Raw genomic sequence first — 24,669 nt, forward strand, 5'->3', positions numbered from 1 at the left:
GCATGGCGTGCTTCAAAGCACCAAAGGTAACATTACACGTGGGACTGATGCAGTTCTCACTACAGGTGTTTACACAGTTATCTCCCCGTGACCCTGATTATGTTACCTGTCCCACAGCGCCCCCCCCCCCCCCCCCCCCTGTGTAACCAGAGTTACATTCTCCATCACAGACACCAGTTGTAACGTTACAGGTGAGCTTGACACAGTTCTCACTACAGGTAAGTACACAGTTATTTCCTCGTGGCCCTGATTATGTTACCTGTCCCACAGCGCCCCCCTGTGTAACCAGAATTACATCCTCCATCACAGACACCAGTGGTAACGTTACAGGTGAGCTTGACACAGTTCTCACTACAGGTAAGTACACAGTTATTTCCTCGTGACCCTGATTATGTTACCTGTCCCACAGCGCCCCCCTGTGTAACCAGAATTACATCCTCCATCACAGACACCAGTGGTAACGTTACAGGTGAGCTTGACACAGTTCTCACTACAGGTAAGTACACAGTTATTTCCTCGTGACCCTGATTATGTTACCTGTCCCACAGCGCCCCCCTGTGTAACCAGAATTACATCCTCCATCACAGACACCAGTGGTAACGTTACAGGTGAGCTTGACACAGTTCTCACTACAGGTAAGTACACAGTTATTTCCCCACGTGCCAGGGTCACATGCTGAAATGAAAATAAACAGATTATTTATTTATGTCCATACATGTTTAGAACTATGACTTCCTAATCCCAGTACACACTTAATGTCTAACTTGTACTTAAGGTGTATTATACCGGCTATGTTCACTCTTACGTCCTAATGATTTAGCTCTCTAATCAAGCTAAAGATCAATCTGCCATTTGTCCTCGAAGCTTAACTTCGTATTAACACAACATAAACAAGACGGCCTATCAGTAGATACAGAACTGTATCCCTCCTGTTTTATATACTCACAGACTGTGAACTACAGTGAGAAAACTCAGGAAATTGGGCGGGAACATATAGCTGGTTAAACACGAAACAAATATTACATTACAGAAAGGAAGAAGGATCAACTGTTCAATATGAACGCATGTTTACAATAAAGTTTTGTCTTGCGCAGCTGTTCAAGGTTTAGTTATTTACCACAGCTTCCATATATTGCTAGGTTTTCTGCTGCACGTGAGGTATACCCTTATCTCCAACTGAAATCCCCCATAATGTAATATAGTGTCGGTGTAGATCGGGCTAAAGCCGTCCAGTGTTTGAAGCTTTCTCACTGTATCTCTCCATCGATACAGCTTTTGTTTTTTGCTTTCAATGGTCAATACTCTACTTCTGCGTACTATATACCTCCAATTCGACTATTATAAAAAAAATTCAACTCTTTCACCACGGCGGTATGTGAAAAGGTCTGCCGGCAACCTGCGGATGGTCGTAGATTTTCCCTGGGCTTTGCGTGGTTCCCTCCCACCATAATACTGGCCGCCGTCGTATAAATGAAATATATTCTTGAGTACGGCGTAAAAGACCAATCTAATAAATAAATCAAATAAATCTTTCACCACGGCAGTTGGCTCGTAGAGTTCATAGGTCAACACATAACAGTGTGTCTTGGAAAAACTACAAGCAATCTTACAGCACAAGTAGGGGCCTTCGTGGCTCAGTTGGTTAGCGCGCCAGCGCAGCGTAATGATCCAGGAGCCTCTCACCAATGCGGTCGCTGTGAGTTCATGTCCACCTCATGCTGGCTTCCTCTCCAACCGTACGCGGGAAGGTCCTCCAGCAACCTGCGGATGGTCGTGGGTTTCTCGGCTTCCTCCCATCATAATGATGACCGCCGACGTACAAGTGAAATATTCCTGAGTACGGTGTAAAACACCGATCAAATCAATAAATAAATACAGCACAGCATCTGCAGAATTGGCCTTTAAGTTGAATTACTCTTAAGACAAGGCCTTTGCACACCAACTTCATTTGAGAAGAATATTTTCAAAGCAGTAGCGAACATTGCACCGACGAGTACACCGAAGTTATGTGTGTCCGGTGGCACAGCAGTGAATACCTGATGAACAGCTGTGAATGCAGTAAAGAAAAGTCTACTCACGTGTACAGCGAAGTCCTATATGTCCGGTGGCACAGCGGGGATCCCCCGTGGGACATACCCAGTCAGGGCCCCATCTGTACGAGCTGCAGCCTGATCGTATAAATAAATCACTGGTATTATTTGTCCAGTTTACAATTATATAACTAATCCAACGCCGATAAGTTTACAGGACCATGTTCAAATGTAGCTGTCAGGGCTGTCAGCTATGGCGAGGGTTCAAGGAAGTATTTCATGTGCCGATTCCTTGTAATTATTCAACATAAGAGGAGAAATATGAAGAAAAAATATCTGCTAAGACAGTTAATGCCCCATCAACTGAAACGAGGTCTGACATGGCTGACTGGTGTGAGCAATAAAAGTCTAGTGCGAAGTGCCTGATGTCAATTTCCTGACGTCTATGATTTTTTTGTCTCTTGAAAAGAAAGTTTGTTGACAATATCATACAGAAACCTTCTTAAAAATAAAAATATCATTCGTGGTTAAGATTGTCGTGCACAAATCATCAGAATTACAGAAAAGTCTGTGTCTACGGCAGCAACATAACAACTGAACCTGAGCTGTGAAGGCTGACATAGGGGTTTTGAGAAGTACGTGTGTGTTGAAATGATATGAAGTTGGTACCTCACTAAACAGCCGACTGATTCACACCATTTTTCAACACTGATGTGAAAATAGTTTTCATTGGTGAAACATTATCTTCGAAAACAAGGAAATTCCTGGCTTTGTAAATTGTCAGCCTCGCCCTGCTACAAACTCGGTTGACAAACAAAAAGTTAACTCTCTTTGGACCTTTCAAAAGCCCAAATAACATAAAATACTGATAAGGGGTAGTCTTTAAGATTATCGGTGAACCATGATTGAACTATATCAGGTATATAAGAAATAAAATCCTTCAGCTTCTCACAGTTCACAAAGTGATGCAGGAGATGTTCTACATATACATTACAAAATACACGTCAGTTAGCATGTATTAACCCGAACCTATACATTTTTTCTCTCGTATACACAACATCATGCTTTATTTTCCAGTCTAACTATATGCAATCTGTACTTTTTCCCTGAAGGACATACGTCTGTAAAGAATTCATCAAACGCTAATGTTGGGAAAACTCGACGCCAGTATTCATAAGCCGCAGGGTCTTTTTGAGAAAAGACTGACATTTGCCGGCTCACCGTCATGCATAGCCTTGAGTTCACATATGTTTTGCCATTTGCCAATGGACTTGTCGAATTAACCAAAAATTTAAAGTGTCCCCTGTTCTTAAAATCAGGAATTGGTGCATCACGAGATAGCTTTCATTAACATTAAGTACCGTTGAAGTGCCACATATGATATCTGTGCGTGCAGTATTAATGGAGACATGGGCCAGACTGCTATTCACATTGCTATTCACAAAAGCGCCTCCTGGTATTAGAATCGGCAATGACTGCATCACGTGATAGCCCATATCAAGAGTCATTAATGTACCAACTATGATGTGTGTAGATGCAGCATTAATGGAAATGTGGGTCAGACTGCTATTTACAGAAGCGCTCTCTGCTCTTAAAATCGAGAATTATTGATATTACGTGATAGCCCGCATTAAGTGCCGTTAATGTACCAAAAATGATGTCTGTAAGAGCAGTATTATTGGACATATAGCCTAATATATAATTTATAGAAATAATGACTTGTCAGCGTTGAATAGCCAACCGCTATCTGTGAAAACAGTCAAACTTTACTCATGTTCAAAAACTTAGATCTGGCAGCAAGGCTACCAAGAGCTGGCCTGTACGAGGCGAAGAAATGCATAACTTTAGTTCAAAGTCGTGAATTTGATAATTTACAATAATAAATATACACACAGAGCATCGACGATTGATCATACCCCTAGTGTCATAGTGCTTTATATGTATGTAATACAATACATTACTGTACAATACTCTCTGAGACACCATCCCTAACATTCACTTTAACATTGGTTCTAATACACAATACATAGCGCTGCGTAATGACTCAGGAGCTTCTCACCAATGCAATCGCTGTGAGGTCCAGCTCTGGCTTCCTCTCGTACCACTTCATCCAAGATTGAATTTATTTATTTATTTGATTGGTGTTTTACGCCATACTCCGACGGTGGCCAGCATTATGGTGAGAGGAAACCGAGCAGGCCGGGAAGGAGAGGAAACCGGGGGAAGCACACGACCATCCGCAGTTTGCTGCTTCAAGATTAGAAGTTTTTGACTTTAGCTCAAAGCGTTTTATCAAAACAAGCCCCCATGACTGCCCTCCATGCACTCACCTGTCTTATAAACAGGCCCCATGACTGCCCTCCATGCACTCACTTGTTTTACAAACATGCCCATGAATATCCTCCATGCACACATCTGTCTTACAAACAGACCCCATGAATGCCCTTATTACACTCACCTGTCTTACAAACATAACTCATAAATATCCTCCATGCACACACCTGTCTTACAAACAGGCCCCATGACTTCCCTCCATGTACACACGTGTCTTATAAACAGGCCAAATGATTGCCCTCCATGCACACACCTGTCTTATAAAGAGCCCATTACTACCCTCCATGTCCTCACCTGTCTTACAAACAGGCCCCATGAATGCTCTCCATGCACTCACCTGTCTAACAAACAGGCGCCATGAAGCCCTCCATCCACTCACCCGTCTCATAAACAGACCCCAATACAACCCTCCATCGACTCACCAGTTTTACAAACAGGTTCAATGACTGCCCCCCATGCTTTGGGCTAAAGTCTTATAAACAGCACCCATGACTACCCTACAAAAACTCTCCTGTCTTACAAACATGCCCCATGAATATCCTCCATGCACGCACCTGTCTTAGAAACAGGCCACATGATTGCCCTCCATGCACCCACCTGTCATACAAACATGTCCCATCATTGCCCTCCATGCATTCACCTGTCTCACAAACAGACCCCATGACAACCCTCCATCCTCCCACCAGTCTTACAAACAGGTCCTATGACTGCCCTCCATGCCCTTACCTGTCTTACAAACAGACCCCATGATTCACCTCCATGCATTCACTTGTCTTACTAACAGGCCCCATGAATGCCCTCCATGCTTGGGGCTAAAGTCTTATAAAAAGGACACATGACTACCCTCCATGCCCTCCACTGTCTTACTAACATGCCCCATAAATGTCTTCCATTACAAACAGGCCCCACGAATGCCCTCCATGCACTTATCTGTCTTACAAACAGGTTCCATGACTGTCCTCAAAGCACACACCCATCTTACAAACAGGCCCCATGACTTCCTTCCATGAACTCACTTTACATAGAAGCCCCATGACTGCCCTCCGTGCATTCGCCTGTCTTACAAACCGGCCCCATGAATGCCTTCCATCCACTCACCTGTCTTATAAACTGGACCACTGACTACCCCCATGCCCTCACCTGTCTTACAAACAGGCCCCATAAATGCCCTCCATGCACACACCTGTCTTACAAACAGGCCCCATAAATGCCCTTCATGCGCACACCTGTCTTACAAACAGGACCACTGACTACCCTCCATGCCCTCACCTGTCTTACAAACAGGCCCCATAAATGCCCTCCATGCACCCACCTGTCTTACAAACAGGCCCCATTAATGCCCTCCATGCACACACCTGTCTTACAAACAAGCCCCATGACTGCCCTTCACGCCCTCACCTGTCTTACAAACAGGCCCCATTAATGCCCTCCATGCACACACCTGTCTTACAAACAGGCCCCAAGACTGCCCTTCACGTCCTCACCTGTCTTACAAACAGGCCCCATTAATGCCCTCCATGCATACACCTGTCTTACAAACAGGTCCCGTGACTACCCTCTACTACTCACTTGTCTTACAGACAGTTCCTTTCCAGCCAGCGGCACAACCCTGGCAGCTGCCATCAGTGTGATGACAGGATCCAGTACCATCAAAACAGTTTCCACACTCTTCAGCACAGTTACTGCCATAGTAGCCATCATCACATTCTACAGAAAAAAGATTACAGGACTGAAGAACTATGTACACTATATTACTATGTACATCATGTTGCTTTTTTCGTTAGGATTTTTCTTCATTGGTAAAAGTGATGTTTCACTCAGTTAGATACAACTTTTGTTATTATATGATATGTTACACACACATGCCATGATGTCAAAAGACAAGCATTTTATGACGTTCCCATCCATACTTCCCGCATCAACACACGACATCACACAAGATGTCATACTCGTGTGAGAGATGAAAATGATAACCCACGTGACGTGAAGCCTTGTACACAAGTGTATTTAATAGCTGTTAAGCGCGGTACTAACTTTAACCTAAACTGAAGTCTTAATAGTTTTGTATTAGGCCAAGACTGGGGTTAAGATTTAAGCCTAGCCCCAGTAGGATAGCAGTTCTACTGCTTGTCAGCTGTTTCTAAACCTGCTCCGTGACTGGAAACCAGGTGCCTTCATCAGCTGGAAATCCACTGAAAAACTACTGATATTCAACTGCCATTTGGTAATGAACTTAAAAGAACTGATATACCTAACTTGTACAGCTCTAGAATACCCTTTGACCATGAACAACGGATGAGGCAGAAATCATTCTCTTCCTGTTCATATAAACTGTTAACATAGTTGTAGACATGACAAGGTAATACATGAAATACAGATCCCTTGCAAGAAACTAGCATCAGAATCCGATCATGATGTAACTAGCGGATGCTCGGATCACTGAACAAGTGAATGGGCAGGCACACTCCAAAAACCGATCAGTTCCTGTTATAAAGTCTTGCAGAATTACATTTAATGGTAAACTTCAGACCAAGGTTAAATAATTTCGTAAAAGGGGTTCTGGGGATATCGTTATGTAAACAATCAATGCCCTCCGTGGCCGAGGGGGTTAACACACCAACGCGGAGCATTGACCTAGGAGCTGTGAGTTGAAGTCAAGCTCATGCTGGCTTCATCTCCGGCCGTGCGTGTGAATAAGGTCTGACAGCAACTTGCCGACTGTAGTGGGTTTCCCCCAGCTCTGTCTGATTTCCTCCCACCTTAACGTCGGAAATATTCTTGAGTGCGGCGTAAAACACCAATGAAAGAAATAAATAAATATAAACAATCAAATTCCTGAGATATCAAACAGAAAAGATGACAGCCTGCTTCAATACCAATATACTGACGATCAAAAAGTAACAGGCATATCCTCATGAAAAGGCTTTAAGACAGATTTGATTAAATTTGTCCGAACAGCATTGGATCGAGATATCGCACAAACATGACAGACCAGATTTTTAACTACTGCAGTGTCACAGAACAGACAAACAGACGAATGAACTGACCAACCCCAACAGTTGATCAGTTCATAATGCCTTTCTTTTTAAAATTTCAACATAAATCTGATGAAATTTGGTTCAGCAGTTCTAGATATTTATAGGACGGATAATTTTATTGCACATTACAATATCACAATACTGATGAGCTTGAGCAACCTAATGAATAAGAAAAACCTTAAAGTTGATCAATGCTCGAGACTCATGTCATAATACTTGAACACAAATTTGGTGAAGACAATGGCCATGGTGAGTTCCCGAAGCTTGGTACATGTTTGGCACGAAAATAATATATCTACATAATATTTAATATAATAACAAGTGTCATTTTCAAAGGCCCACAACCATGATAAGATTTACAGTACAGGCCCCAAATTCAGCCGGATCTCCAAATTAAATTATCTTAATTAGCTCAGATGCATAAACTGAATTGATTGTACATTACTTGTCTTTATACCAATAAAAGAATATTGAAGTCACAGTTGATTATTATGTCACAGTATATAACACATGTGTAATATCCTCTGGGGTAGTATTTCTACAACTCAGTTATATCCTTTGTTACTGCTACAGAAAAGAGCTATTCGAGCAATAACTTGATCAAAAACTGAAGATGATGCTTTGTCATTCTTCAAAAAGTTACATATGCTCCCATTATCTAGTCTTAACACTTACCGTGTTCTCCTGTTTGCACAAAAGTATTGTACTGTCCCACTCATTCTCCAATTGTATACTAACAGTATTTCATAAACAAACCATCCATCGATATGGCACCAGGGCACAAACTTGAAATTTATAGTGTTATGTTTAGCGTTGTTATCTTTTTTGTTATTCAGTCAATTTGAATGTTGCGTGTCCCAGGGAATAGAATAAACTTCCTTTAAACTTCGGAGAATAAAGTTCTCGGTAAAATTATCTCATTTAAATCTAAATTAAAATCTTACTTTAACGGTTCAGTTGTTACAAAATCATATTTTCACACAACCATCTATGCCATATTGACGCATGCTCTTTTATGATTATTATCTATTGTGTATATTGTTATTACTTATCTATAATCGTATTTATCATTACATATAATTTTGATGCCATATATATATCCTGTAAGTTCAATATTTTTCTACGTAATGGGATAAAAAATGCTCTTTTGGAGCTTTATTCCCGCCAGATTCATACCAGCAATACTATCAATATGTTTTTGTTTGCAAACATTAATGACTGCTGAGGTAAAATTGTATCCTTTGGTTCTGATGAAATAAAAGACAATTGAAAATCACGTTATATGAATATAAAAAATAAGAATATGCACTTGGTTTTATACAATTACTCCTAGACATAAACTCCTTAAGCTCAGGTCTACCATGTGTAGGCTAGGCTAGCTCACCTGTCTTACACTTGTTCCCAAGCCAGCCTGGGGCACATCTTAGTGTCTCTGTGCTTGGGCACCACCCACCCACTCTGTCACACTTATCTGAGCCACCTGCACATTGACCACAATCCTCCTCACAGTCCGCACCATAAGTACCTGCTGGGCAGTCTAATAACCAAAAAAAAAATTACCTTTGTTTTGGCAATTTAATTATAACATAATATGTTTTATCCAGTCACAATTACAGTAAGTCTTAGATGCAATTATTTTTTTTCATCTATACATTATTTTTAAAGGAAATGAACATGTTTAAAATATTATTCCACTGTTATCCATACTTTCATCACACTTCCTTCCCTGGTATCCAGCCTGACATCTCGGATTCGGTGACCTATCCGGACATTCTCCTGTTGTCCTGTCACAGACTGTTCTTCCCTCAGCACAGTATCCACATCTCTGCCCACAGTCAGGGCCATACTCTCCTCCATCACAACCTGCAGACAGAAATTAACAGTCATACCTCACTTATTGTTTTTTGTCACAGACTGTTCATGCAGATATATGTACACCAAACAAGCATGACATACGAGCGCATATGCATTACCTCTGACTTTTAGTTTTGCAACAGGCACAAATTCACAAACAGACATCTCCACACAGGACGTGAATCATGTCCTTTCAATTCAGGCCCCTTGAATCAACAGAACAGCCCATATGATAAAATGTAAAGAAGCCAGAGTTAAGATACATGTAGGATGTAAAAAAAACACCGATCAAAAGGTTTAAAGGGCTGCTCATTTGTAGCAAAACACACTGTAAATATCACATGTAATGCTTAGATGCCATATCATCCGGCTGACTCATAGTTATACGTTAAAAATTTCTGTCATTTCTATGTCACATTGACTATAATGATTTGAGATCTGTTTCATTCTTCCCAGCTTAGGTTTCAGAACATATATATTTGTGCCCTAGCATTCACTAACCTGGAACTGTCACATCACATATAGTGTTCTCAACATTATAAAATCTTGTTTTAATCAGGTACAGGTATTTTCATTTTCAGATTACTTACTTGTTTATGAATGATGAAAACCATCACGTCAGAATTAACATGAAGGTTAACTGTAAATGACACCCTGACACTTGTATCCGAACATTCGTACTTGGCCTACATTTACTGTACATGTGCATCACGGATATGTACATGTACACCACGGATATGTACATGTACACCACGGATATATACATGTACAACACAGATATCTTCACCACCTATATGTACATGTACACCACGAATAAGTACATGTACACCAATAATATGTACATGTCCACCACGAATATGTACATGTACACCACGGATATGCACACCATGAATTTGTACGTGTACACCACGTATTTTTACATGTGTACCACGCATATGTACACCACGAATATGTACATGTACACTACGGATTTGTAAATGTAGACCATGTATATGCACACCACGTATATGTACACCATGAATATTTACATTTCCATTATGGATATGTACGCCATAAATATGTACATGTACACCACGCATATGTAGACAACGAATATGTACAGGTACATCATGGATATGCTCACCATGAATATGTACATGTATACCACCACGAATATGTACATATACACCACGGATATGTACACCACACATATGTACTAGTACACACTGGTGGTGTACTAGTACACCATGGGTATACACACCACAAACATACACACGAACACCACGTATATGTACATGTACACCACGAATATGTTCATGTACACCACAAATATGTACATGCACACCACGTATATGTACATGCACACCACGTATATGTACATGCACACCACGTATATGTACATGTACACTACAAATGTGTACACCACTGATATGTACCTGTACTCCACAGACATGTACATGTACACCACAGATATATACACATACACCACGAATATGTATATGTGCACTACGGATATGTAAATTTACACCACGTATATATACATGTACACCACAAATATGTACACCACAGTTATGTACATTTACACCACAGTTATGTACATGCACACCATATATATGTACATGTACACAACAAATATGTACATGTACACCACCGATATGTACATGTACACCACCGAATTGTACATGTACACCACAAATTTATAGACCATGAATATGTACCTGTACACCATGGATATGCAAACCACAAACATGTAGATGTACACCACAAATATGCACATCTAAACCACACATATATACATGTATACCATTGATATGTGCATGTACATTACGGATATGTACACCACGAATATGTACGTGTACAGTAGTGATATGTACAAGCACACCACGGATATGTACATGTATACCACGAGATATGTACACCTACACCACAGATATCCACACCACGGATATGTACAGTGGATGTGTACATCGGATGTACAGCGGACGTGTACATCTACACCACAGATGTGTACTTGTACACCACAAATATATACACACCATGAATATGTACATGTACAAAATGGATATGTAAACTACAAATATGTACATGTACACTACGAATATGAACACCACGAATATGTGCATGTACACCACGAATATATACATGTACACCAAGAATATGTTTATGTACACCACGAATATGTACATGTACATTATGGATTATGGATGTACCCTACAAATATGTACACCTCGGATATGCACATGTACACCACAGATATGTAAACCACGGTTATGTACATGTACACCATAAATATATACACCATGAACGTATATGTACATGTACACCACAAATATGTACATGTACGCTACAAATATGTATATCTACACCACAAATATATATGTACCCTACAAATATGTACACCACGGATATGTACATGTACACCACGAATATATACATATACACCACGAATATATGCATGTACACCACGAATATGTACATGTACATTACGGATATGTCCACCACAAATATGTACATGTACATGTACTCCACGAATATGTTTATGTTTACCACGGATATGTACATGTACACGGATATGCACACCACGGATATGTACATGTACACCATAGATATGAACACATGAATATGTACATGTACAATACGGATATGTATACCCACACCCAGGATATGTACATGTATACCACGGATATGTACACCTACACCACAGATATGCACACCACGAATATGTACATGTACAATACGGATATGTATATCCACACCACGGATATACATACCATGGATATGTACGCCACAGTTATATGTATGTACACTATTATTATGGTGATAAACAACACATTCTGGGGCATTAACTTTTCCTCATTTTTGCAACTACTATAAACTACTGTGTAAAAAAAAATGATCTTAATATGTTAGCATCAACCAAGTGCTGCCCAACAATTAGCCCCATGATTGGTATTTATGGGGATTAGAGCTTTTTTTACACTTCCAGCCTATTTTGGACAAAAACAAATAGGAAATATAGGAATTCTACACCCCAAAAGTAGGAGGTTAATAGGAAATTTTGGTAAAAAATAGGAGAATTATAGAAATAGGAATATCTGAACACTATAAATATAATGAGCCAGACCACCCTTTACAGGCCCTGACAAAGCTCTTTTTATTCACAGGAAAGCGATAATTGAAAACAGAAATGAAGACGGGCTGCAAGTCATAAAATACAAAAAAGTCTTTTGTTGAATTGACTGGAGGACAAACAAATGACCACATAACAACTACATTTGATGGTCATAGTCTTTTAATGGATGCCTCAGTCAACAGACACCTTTCTTTTGCAACAGTCTTGCCAATAATGGTAAAGATCATGTCAACGTCACTATTGTCATGACACTATTTTTCAATACACTCTCAAAAATGCTCTTGTCCCTCTTCAGTGATCTGCATGTTAAGGCCTATTGCTAACTATTTCTCCATTTCCACCCCTTTCTTAAAAGTTACACATGCCCAATTCAGGTCATTGGGTCCAAGATTTGTCTCCGAACTGAAGGAGCACTGATTGGGTAATACTGCCACACAGACAGTTTAGGTTGGTGATACACTATAAATATCTGCACTGCTATTTTGCACCCAGTTTAAATCTATGAGAATTTTCTGTGTTTTGGATAGAACTGAAAACTGTTTTCCCAATTTTTGCCTCTGTATTCTCCTGTGCCTTCCCATCACACCACATTAGTTATATTTTGTATTTTGCTGTGTATTTTCCATTGTCTATCATCGCATTTCCATTATTTTGTTGTTTGTTCCCCACTATCTATTATCCCATTTAACTTGCACTTTAGTCTGTTCGTCATTGTCTATCATCCCATTTCCATTAATTGCACTTTGTTGTTTATCCTCCATTGTCTATTATCCCATTTCCAGTGCTTTTTGCTATATATTCACCATTGTCTGTCACCTCATGGTCATTGCATTCTTTGTTGTTTATTCTGCCTTGTCTACCGATATCATCCAATGTTCATTGAATTCTTTGTTATTTCTCCTTTATGTTTTTCACTTCGTGATAATGGTTTTATCGCCACCTTTTTATTACATTTTTGTCTATGTATTCTCCATTGTTAAGCTATTACATAATCCTAGTTATATTCTTTGCTGTTTATTCTTTGCTGTCTATCACCCAGTGTCCAAAGTATTCTTTTGTTTATTTTTCTTTTGTGCAACACTCCATGTTGACAGCAATCATTGCTCTTTGTGAATAAGTCTGTTTCCTTTTGCTTTCTTTGTTCTGTGCTATTCATGTCCATTGTCCATCAGTCCATGCCGGGTGCACAGTTTGTTGTTTATACGCGATATTCTGTCACACCTTTTCAATTACATTCTTGTCTGTGTATTCTCCATTGTCTAGCTATTACCTAAATGTAGGAATGTTGCTGATGACAAAAACGTATCAGAAAGTTAAAAACCTATGAAAAGGAGGCTAGCAAGCTGTGTTGAGCTGCCGTACAACATCTACAGAACAAGGTACCTCTGGCCAGTGATATTTTGAAGGATGCCATATGTTTGAATCCGCAAAGCTAACTGGTCCCTTGGTTCAGAAGAAGTCTGTGCCAGCAACTGAGTTGAGGACATGACAGTTCTGTCACGTTCTGTCTGGCTTATGGATTGTGAATGTACCATGAACAAAGTGTACCTTACAATATTTCTCAAGGTTAAACGAGCGCATCGATTGATAGTGAACATCCCAGAAGTATGTTTTGGTTAAAAGACTGATCTCCACACAGTAATCATATGATTGATAGTGAACATCCCAGAAGTATGTTTTGGTTAAAAGACTGATATCCACATAGTAATCATATAACTGACAGAGAACATCACAGAAGCATGTTTGGTTAAAAGACTGATCTCCACACAGTAATCATATGACTGACAGAGAACATCACAGAAGTATGTTTTGGTTAAAAAACTGATTTCCATACAGTAATCATGTGACTGATAGTGAACATCCCAGAAGTGAGCTTAGGTTAAGAGACTGATCTCCACACCATAATCATATGACTGATAGAGAACATCCCAGAAGTATGTTTTGGTTAAAAGACTGATCTCCACACAGTAATCATATGACTGACAGTGAACATCCTAGAAGTATACTCCGCTTAAAAAACAGTAATCATATGACAGACAGTGAACATCCCACAAGTATGCTTAGGTTAAAGAAATATTGTCCACAAAGTAACCGTTTGTAGGTGATAGTGAACATCCTACAAGTAGCCCCTATAAAAGATCTTATTGAGATAAGCAGATAATCTGATATTAGAATTTGATCATCATCAATGGATGTTACCTTGGGATACAGTCATACAGTACATGTGTTTGCCATCAACGATGGAATATCCCTCTCATGTTTATGTACTAAACATGTGTGCAAACCCTGATCTCATTACCTGCAGTACTTTGTAAAATACAACCCCTAACATTTTGTTCAACACTGCTTTCCCTGTTATAACACGCTGACGCTCAGGGTACGACAACAACTAAAAATTATGGAAGAGAGTGAAATGTCATTTCCAAATAGTGCAGTTTAATTTGAGCTTTTTTTCTGGCAGGCGAAAAGGGTATTTGAAAATATTTTTGCCTGGCGGGTATTTGGTGCCACGTCTAATCTCCATACAGTAACCACATAATTGATATATACCTTTCGGGTAATATAGTTTTTACATTATAATATTCTAAAGAAGGTTTAGAATATTTAATATGAACATTATTTTAACTTGTAATGTTTGGTATTAATACTGCTTAGATATGGCATATGTTTGTGTATTTCCCTTTGACTTACTTATATTACAGGAGGGTCCTTTATATCCAGCCGCACATTTGTTATCAGGGCATCTGCCATCGGTCTTGGCACACTGAGCTCCACCCAGGCAAAAACATTTCTGAGAACAGTGCTCACCCCACTTGCCATTCCTACATTCTGAATAAACAAAAAAGAGATTAATGGATTAATGGATCATTCAGCAATTACATACAAAAAATCTAGGGTTATGAGAAACACAGCAGCTCGACCATCAGTGCTTCAGATTAAACAGCCACAGCTTAAGTTGACTTGACATCGGACGCAAACTAGAAAAGTACAGAAGAACAAAACTTGGTACTTCTACACAAATTCATATATTATTTCAGATCTAAAAGGTCTGCAAGGCCATATTTAAGCTTAAAATGCGAGGTGAAGTAGAAGTGAAAAATATAAAACTAGTTAACTCAAACATTAAACTTTATTATAGGATCTGATAATGTGGTAGAAAAAAATTTCAATAAAAATTCAAAATTAGAACTCCTTCACGAGGATGAAGTGAAAACTAAGACATTAGCTGACCCAAACAGAAACCTGTCATTGTCACTGCTTCGCATAAAAGCTAATTCATATATCATCATTAAGAGCTTTACATATTCAATTCATATCTATCATGCAGTTCCATTATATAAAGTTTCCTGAAGATGTAGCGAAGTCTGTGATACTATTTGACCCAAACATAAAACATTACTCTGGGGCTAAACTTGCATCGAAGCCTTGGAACCATTGAAAAAAATAATATATGGCATCTCGGCCATCGATAGAGAAATCACAGTGAAGAATAGAAGTAAAATGACTTTGTTGTAAATTGTTTATTGATGAAAAAGTCTTTGTCTTTGCCTCTTTGTAGCGACGACCTTAAGAGATATTTTGCTTGCATAAATGTGCATGTGCTTTGGTTTGCCCAGGGCAGACGGGCAAGTTTTGAGTTCTAGCACTGTATTTTACGAAACACTCACCTTCACATCTCAGCTGACTGCTATCACAATGTGAGCAGTTTGAAGAGGTTTCACATTCATAATCACATTCTTCTCCATACCATTTTTCACTGCAAACTGTAAACAACAGTCCACATTCAATAAGTCATACGATGATCAGCTCCCAACTATTCATATGACTATGATCAGCTCCCAACTATTCATATGACTATGATCAGCTCCCAACTATTCATATGACTATGATCAGCTCACAACTATTCATATGACTATGATCAGCTCCCAACTATTCATATGACTGTGATCAGCTCCCAACTATTTATATGACTATGATCAGCTCCCAACTATTCATATGACTATGATCAGCTCACAACTATTCATATGACTATGATCAGCTCCCAACTATTCATATGACTATGATCAGCTCACAACTATTCATATGACTATGATCAGCTCACAAACATCCATATGACTATGATTAGCTCACAAACATCCATATGACTATGATCAGCTCACAACTATCCATATGACTATGATCAGCTCACAAACATCCATAAGACTATGATCAGCTCCCAACTATCCATATGACTATGATCAGCTCCTAACTATTCATATGACTATGATCAGCTCACAACTATTCATATGACTATGATCAGCTCACAACTATCCACATGACTATGATCAGCTCCCAACTATTCATATGACTATGATCAGCTCACAACTATCCATATGACTATGATCAGCTCACAAACATCCATATGACTATGATCAGCTCACAACTATTCATATGACTATGATCATCTTACAACTATTCATATGACTATGATCAGCTCACAACTATCCACATGACTATAATCAAAGCAGATTTACCAAGATAGGTCACAATGTATTATATGTACTGGTTTACTTATTCATAAGCGTAAATATCAGAGAGAAAGGACTGACTGACAATACAGCTGCATGATAAGGGAACAATTACAAACCATTTACTCTATCTGGCTCCTGCATCTCAAAGCACTACAATTTATTTATTGATTTAACTGGTGTTTTATGCCGTATTAAAAAAATATTTGACTTATGTGACAGTGGTCAGCATTATGGTTGGAGAATACCGGGAAGATGGAGTCCAAGGAAAACTCACGACCATCTGCAAGTTCCTACAAGACCTTGGAACCTAAGACCGGAGAGAATACCAGCATGATCGAGCTGGAGAGGAACTCACAGCGATGGCATTGGTCATGTTGATGAGAGGCTGCTGGGTCATTGTGCCCTATAACACGCTAACGGAAAGGCCACTGAGAGCACGTACAAACAACTGATGATCGATATTACAGGTATACCACACTGGTAAGAGACAGATAAAAGGCATAATTTCTACATTAGAATTCTTGTTGTCAAGCTGTCAGAGGGTTCTCCACGAAGGCATATATCCAAAATGACCAATGGATATCAGCCTAAGTCATAGCATGCTGCTGTTATAAAGTTCCTGTCAATAAAGGGGACTACATCTGCAGCCCTCAAAAATTGGCGCAAACGATCGCTCGTTCAGTTCACGCAGAGGTTACGCAAATTCAAAAAATCAAACAGTTTCTCATTCGCGCAAAATAGCACAAAAAAGAAAGACTGAAGTAAAAAAGAAGTGGCAAGTTGTATCATATCTCCATCAATTGCGTGGGCAGTTAAAACTTTATTTGGTGTGAAAATTGACAGCAGTTGAATTTGAATTGGGTCGAAATAATCGCTGGCCTGGGGATAGGGTGATATACAGCAGGGAGGACAAAAAAGGCATTAAGTATACAAATTGTTACGAATCCCGTCTTTAAATATTGTATTTTGTTATTTTTTCTTGAGCTCTGACCTACATTTCCCCCTCTGTGTACGTCATAGCCTTCACTGTAATTCTGTCTCAAGGCTTCGCTGTTTAAGAGTTTAGTGTCACTGTATATAGATATATAGAGTATACTTTCTGAAAATATGTAAAAACCATCCAGAATTTTCTTTGTGTTAGTCTATAAATATAAGCGACGGAGTTGTGAAGCTCGCAGTCATTTACTCAAGTCCACTTGAGAGCAATTATATTCACTGTCATCGACTCTGATGGATTTTTCTGAGTTTGGAGATATCATCATTCACGCCATTCAACATTTGTCATTTGTACCTCTTTTCCAGTGCGTAGCACTTTGTGAGCTTGTGTTTCGCCATTTGCTAATTATTTGAGATATTCTTTTGGAGATTGTATCACCCATTGTCTCTTTGTGCGATTACGTACATTTCATCCCAGTTTACCCTGAATGTGACTGTGTATATATCCAAGGAGTGAAACATACATCGCCTGCTCGACATCACCGAGGTTACTGTCAACCCGTCCCACGTGAGAAGTTACACCTTCACAGGCAGTTGAGGATCAACCATCGTCAGCGTGCTGTGCCCACTACAGCTTGTCACTTATCAGACTGTCATCCTTCGATTGGGGAATTCCTCTTAACTGTGGATTCTATATTTCCGTGGTCTGACTCGCCTTTGGAAGCCGGAATACTCCATCCGGTTTTCGACGCTGTCATCAGTAAGAGACTGTATACTTTTGTAATCATTTCTATTGTTTTTTTTATATTATTGTCAGTTGTATTATTTGTCTGTTTTGTTCAAATATATGTGTTGAACTTATTCAAGCGATTTCTTGTTTCTTTGCTTGATCTTGTGTAAGGCCTATCGCTGATCTGAGAGTTGAAGAAGCCAGTTGTTTCTCATATTTACTCCCCGATTGCGATACCCTTACAAGATACAAACTCTGGTTTGGGCGTACTTTGTGAGTAAACAAAGTGGGAGTTAATTCGTCTTACTTTAATAGATCTTTCGGCATGCCGGTGAAAGTGAAGGAAAAATAGATAAAAGTACATTGCTAACTTCCAATGAATGACATTTATGATAAGCGCTATCCCATTGGCTGTGTCTCTCATGTGGATCAATGAGTGCAAGAGCTTCTAACAAATTGTTGGAAGTGTCGTCGGTGTACGACAAAAGGACAATTTGACGACTATGGTGGTAGTAGTGGTTTCTGACTGGCTACAGAGGATGTTTAAAACCAAAACAATCCAAAACTAAGGAGAAGATTTCAACATAGAGCTATGCCTGAACAGGGTGTGTGAACACGGTAAATGACCTGAAGTTTCGCCCTTGGATTCGAAAAGTGCATCCCAGGATTCATTGCGTTGATTGTGGTTCTCACTGAGTGGGCGCCGCGGGAGAGGATCAGGGATGGTCAGGGGATTATACTAACAGTTCCAGAAGGTAATAAACAACCCCACGCTTCATTGAGCAGTCAGTCTATGCTCCTACCATCAACAGTTCATGTTTTCTGCAGTTTTAATCATAATAATGTTACTGCCCTTCACAACAGGTTATTTTATTATGGTTGTTTGGGTATAAATGGGAATTGGGGAGAAAACCCTGGGGAGAATAAGCCTGACTACCCAGTTCCTTTACACATGTGGAGTGTCAGGTCAAATATCCGTTTTTAAACTGCAGGGCTCTCCGTATACAAAGCTGTATCAGAATTTAGCACACCGAGAATCCATACTTGTATACTTGTCAAGACTGTCAACTTCCGCCCATGTTTCATAAACATTAATACTTAACTTACTTCATATTTAATCGAGTTCCCTCAGGTGAAATTTTAATCATACAGACTGGTTTTATCTACACGAAGACACAAGCCACTTACAATCACAAGACTCGAAATTTTCACGTGTCTACCCATCGGTCATGTGACGTTTGCTGGCAAAAGGCAAAACAGTAATCATAGTTGTACACACCTCACTGGAACTAAAGCTGATTGGTCTACGGATGGTTTTTACTAGTATGTACTAATGTTATTAAAGCATATGCGTGGACTTCCAGTCCCCAAACATCTTACCCAATATCAAAAGTTCACAGCTGATTTCTTGACTACAATCCTGCATAGCCTATTTCCTTAAGAACATCGCCTATATTCAGCTGTCTGTAAAATCATTCATACTCGGTACTAAAATTGCCTTCCGTCCGTGAAACGCAACAACACAAGCTCTACCAGAAATTTTGGGAACGAGTATGACTTATCTTACAGGCAGCTGAATATTGGCGACTCTCTATAGGAGATAGACGATACTACCTGAACTCCTTTAATAAAAACGTTTTCTCATGTCATTATTAATTAGTCATATCTAATTTAATTCGAAAGCTATTGAATTATTACAACATTTTCCTTACAAATAAGGCAACTGGAACTGTCAATCACTCAATGGCTTACAAATGGTGTTTACTGTACTGGGAGTGTCCAGTGTAAGATAAAATTTGTCCACTTATCTAAATGTTTTGTTGTAACCCATTTGTAGAACTCGTAGGGTATGCAAACACCATTAGCTTAACCGAACTAAAGGTTTCGCAAGATACATATGAAAATTAACCTTTGTTCTGGTTTCAAATTTTGAGGGTTGATCTGTGTAAGTTACGTGAATATTAATGAAGACAAATATTCACTTTGACCAATGAAAATTTGTACTCCTTTCCCATCGTATTTTTTCTTAAGGAAAATTCATTGACTAACACGGATTGCACGATTGTTCACACATATCAGAACACAAGGTGTCTTTCGAGAGAGCATTGGGCTGGTGCATTTGACTGGTCTGTCGTGGAGAGAGTTGAAGTCACCTAATTTGGAGTTCATGGTACACTACTCTGTACTGATAATTAAGGGTTCACGCAGCTTTACGGGAATTCCTCTTGTTTTTCTTATGGTTATTATTGTAATTCTCTTTACGCAGAATCTATACCACTATGGCTAGAAATCTGTAATTTTAGTATATGATAGGTATTTAAAAGTTACGCCAGAAAACAAAAAAGATTTATGTATTTCACATGGTTTGGCAGCTTTGATTGCCCAGAGAACTGCCAAAAACGAGACACACAGCTGATCATAAATATTTCGTCAGATTATTGAAGTCATATAAAAGCTTAAGTGAATGGACGAAGACAAATTTATCTGGGACTATTGAGGTGGCAACCGTTATAGATGATTTTTTACTGTCTAAGTCTTGAAAAAATCCTAAAAACCATCTGTCAGTAAACATTACCCATAAAAGACTTTGAACTTTGACTCACATTGTAATATGCTTGAGTGAGTGAGTGCTTGGGGTTTAACGTCGTACTCAACAATTTTTCAGTTATATGACGACGAAGGAATCCTTAGGGTGCATGTACGTGTAATGTGCCTCCTTGTTGCAGGACGGATTTCCAACGCTCTTTTATTTAGTTCTGCTTTACTGAGACAACTTACCGAAGGCAAGTAAGCCGCCCCGCCCAAGCCATTATACTGATACGGGTCAACCAGTCGTTGCACTATCCCCTTCATGCTGAACGCCAAGCGAGGAAGTTACAACTTCCTCTTTTAAAGTCTTAGGTGTGACTCGATCAAGGATTGATCCTGGATCTACCGGTCCCGAAGCGGACGCTCTACCACATTGTAATATGATATATTGCATTTCAATGAACAACATTCCTATTATAGCATGTAAAGGTACAATTAAAGCGCTCCACTGTAGTTGTGCATAGTTAAGTCATCCATTAAGCACTTTCAGCCAGGTAAATCCTAATAAAAAGAAAACGTATCTCACAAATACATGTATCTAATTGCGTCATTTGTTGTTGGAACCCTGTCTCACAAATACATGTATGTAATTGCGTCATTTGTTGCTGGAACCCTGTCTCACAAATACATGTATCTAATTGCGTCATTTGTTGCTGAAACCCTATCATCACTATCTGTGACAGTTCTTCAAGATGCAATCCAATCCCACAGTCCAAACATTTACTTCCATCTTGATGGTGTTATTTCTCACTGAATGTCTGACGTAAATATCTATGTTAAACTATGTTAATTAGAATGCAATATTCAAGATCTTTCCACTGGGAAGAAAGAAGGAAGGCTAATGCGTGCGAAACAGAAGCTGGGAAACAAAGTATCAAAGTTGCCCCTTTTCACCGAGGATATACACGTACATGTAGCCTGTGGGAGGTGACCCTGGTTGTATGGCAACACACTTTCGGATTCATACGAGTGACAGTGCTTCAACAGAAAGAGCCCCAACCAAAAATAAAGTTTACCGTATATCAGCACTTCACAAAGGCTCAATGGATACATTCGTGTCTGTTTAATCTGGACGACGTTTCCTCTCAGAGGAGTGTAATTCCCACAATCCCCCTTGATTGTTGGACCAGGACCATCGCTACGTGGGCCTCCTTGTGTTTGGTCTCTGTAACATTCTCGGTAGTTTGCTGAACCAGACGATGTTTCACCTACGCTGAGCACAAATTGATTGATACGCCCACCACCTAGTAAAAGTAAGCAGAGCATGCAAGAGTTTTTGTATACATCTATATACGTTACGAGTTTATAAAATTCCCACAACTTCTGTGAAATAGCATTTCTGGTAATTTTATTTGCCAACTCAATGTCATCTTCTTGATACAATACAACCTTCAGTCAGATGTATATAAAGAAGAAAACAGGTCAACTTCTACAACAAAATGTATTCTGTCTGACTCGGAAACGTGCATGTAGTACGTGGATATGCCTAATGCGTGTTTTTACACTTACAACAACCATCATCATCCCTGACGTCGATGGCGAATCTGTAGATATTGTAGGTCTGATCCAAGGTGACATTCCACTCAGCCAGGGTGTTAAGAACAGATGTACGACCTGCTTGAGTACATGGAGTTGCGAAGAAGTCATACCCTCGTTTACCATCTACAGCCAAGCTGGCATTATGACACGTGCCAGGACCCCCTTCACAATACGTGTCTGGACTATGACTAGCTGCCTGTTGCTAAGCTACATTCTCTGAAATAATAATGTAAATGATGTTAGACTAACACCAACAGCTGACTGTCTATCTTGGCAGTCCATGCACTATACATGTTTGCTGAAAATCCTTATGCAGTTACCCTAGTCAATACAAGTACATGTACATGTAAGCCTACATTTAAACCCTCAAACACATACTTATTTGAAGATACTGTCTAACTTCATATAACCTGGTTCTCATGATGAAGAGAAGGGATTAGAATTAGTAATAACAAAAACTGACTGTAAAGGAACATCACTGTTTTATATGCAAGATAGTTAATGATGAAGTTGAAAATTGTACATACTAGCTATCAAATAAAACAGGATTTGTGTCCACATTGATGATTTATTCTAATTAGCTACACCTGTTTATCATTATTGTATGTGTAGATGAGCAGTTTGGACAATAGTTATCAGCAGAAATTCTGTGTCTGACTGTGCTGTTACAGTGTGGCTTATGACCAGAATGCTAAATGCACACTGCAGCTTTACTGAATACACAGTCTAGCAATGCAATTAACAAACCACAAGTAACACATAATGCACACAAATAAAACCAAAATTATAGGACTCTGATGTGTAAAAAGTTAACCTGGTAGAAGTTTTAATATTCTGAGCTTTCATACTTTGGACTGGAGTCACTTAAAATTACAGTTATACATGTACTGAATCACATCTGCCTGCTGAAAGAGTCAAGTGCTTGTAAACAAAACAGAGCCTACAGGAGGACACAGAGTTAAATGTAGACAAGGTAATCTGATGCAAAGCACAGAAGGAAGTAAAACACCTGATTCATAATATACCCATCTCTCTTAGTTTTTAGCTGTTGTAAAGGCTGGTATGGTCGATCTATAGAGCCAATGTACTGGGTTCTATATGACACAGTGCCTTCTATCAGAGATGTATCTTTCATCATGCTCAGCACACAGGCGTTTGGCTGATGTTCATATATGCCCACAATAATTCAGGTGATGTTTCGCTTCGATTACAGGATATATACTCAACAAAAAATATCAACGCACGAAGCAATTTAATTTATATTGTTTTCTCTCAGTATTAAATAACGTGTTAACTCAACAATTAAGGCAAGTTATCATTATCAATTGTGTCTTCAATTTTAATTGATACATAAGCAGCTATAAAATTGTGAGAGTTTTCTAACAAGGTTTGAAGATATTTGACAAAGACATTAAATGTGCTACATTAAAATGTATACTGATCGGTGCTCCTCATTAGGTTGTAAAACATATCCCTGAGGAACCCTGCAGTTAGTTGTTTCATGTCTGCAGATGACTTTATAATAATTGGCACTCAGGAAGGCATGGATTCACAGTACTGAACGTGAGGATCGTGTTTTGTACCAAACAAGGAGAGTTGTATCTGTTCTTGTCATTTTACTACCGAAAGCTATACGAGAAGAATTAAAAAGAATTCCAAATGAATCATAATTATGAAAATACGAAGCTTTCATCTAAAAAGAACTCATGAGTTCATGAGTTGTGCAGATAAGTTCTGACATCTAAATATGCACCTGAAAGACTGAAAAAAAATATACTCACGCCTCTGGCAAGTCGACCCATCCCATCCGTCAGCACAGTTCCCACCACAGCCTGTCTGAGGATTACAGTCCACACCTGGACCACAGTGACAGTCATACCTACAGTCTGGTCCATACTTGTTCTGAGGGCACTGACCTGAAACTAAAACACAGACGGTAATTACTAAACCAGTCTGACTCTGAGTCACGTGGTCTTAGGACACCCTGTCTGAAGCT

General features: G+C 39.3%; 1 protein-coding gene across 1 annotated transcript; it reads right to left on the reverse strand.

The window, feature by feature from the left end:
- Positions 1-508: 508 nt before the first annotated feature.
- LOC135470830 (scavenger receptor class F member 2-like) lies at positions 509-22,372 on the reverse strand. Its single transcript, XM_064749875.1, has 7 exons — positions 22,151-22,372; positions 16,037-16,132; positions 15,060-15,197; positions 9,110-9,265; positions 5,934-6,071; positions 2,079-2,168; positions 509-675 (listed from the first exon to the last, which is right to left on the reverse strand). Exons 1-7 carry the CDS (start codon positions 22,185-22,187, stop codon positions 509-511), a joined length of 822 nt encoding a protein of 273 aa, XP_064605945.1. The 5' UTR covers positions 22,188-22,372.
- Positions 22,373-24,669: the final 2,297 nt, after the last annotated feature.

Source organism: Liolophura sinensis, chromosome 7, assembly GCF_032854445.1.
Source record: "Liolophura sinensis isolate JHLJ2023 chromosome 7, CUHK_Ljap_v2, whole genome shotgun sequence".
Lineage (NCBI taxonomy): Eukaryota > Metazoa > Mollusca > Polyplacophora > Chitonida > Chitonidae > Liolophura > Liolophura sinensis.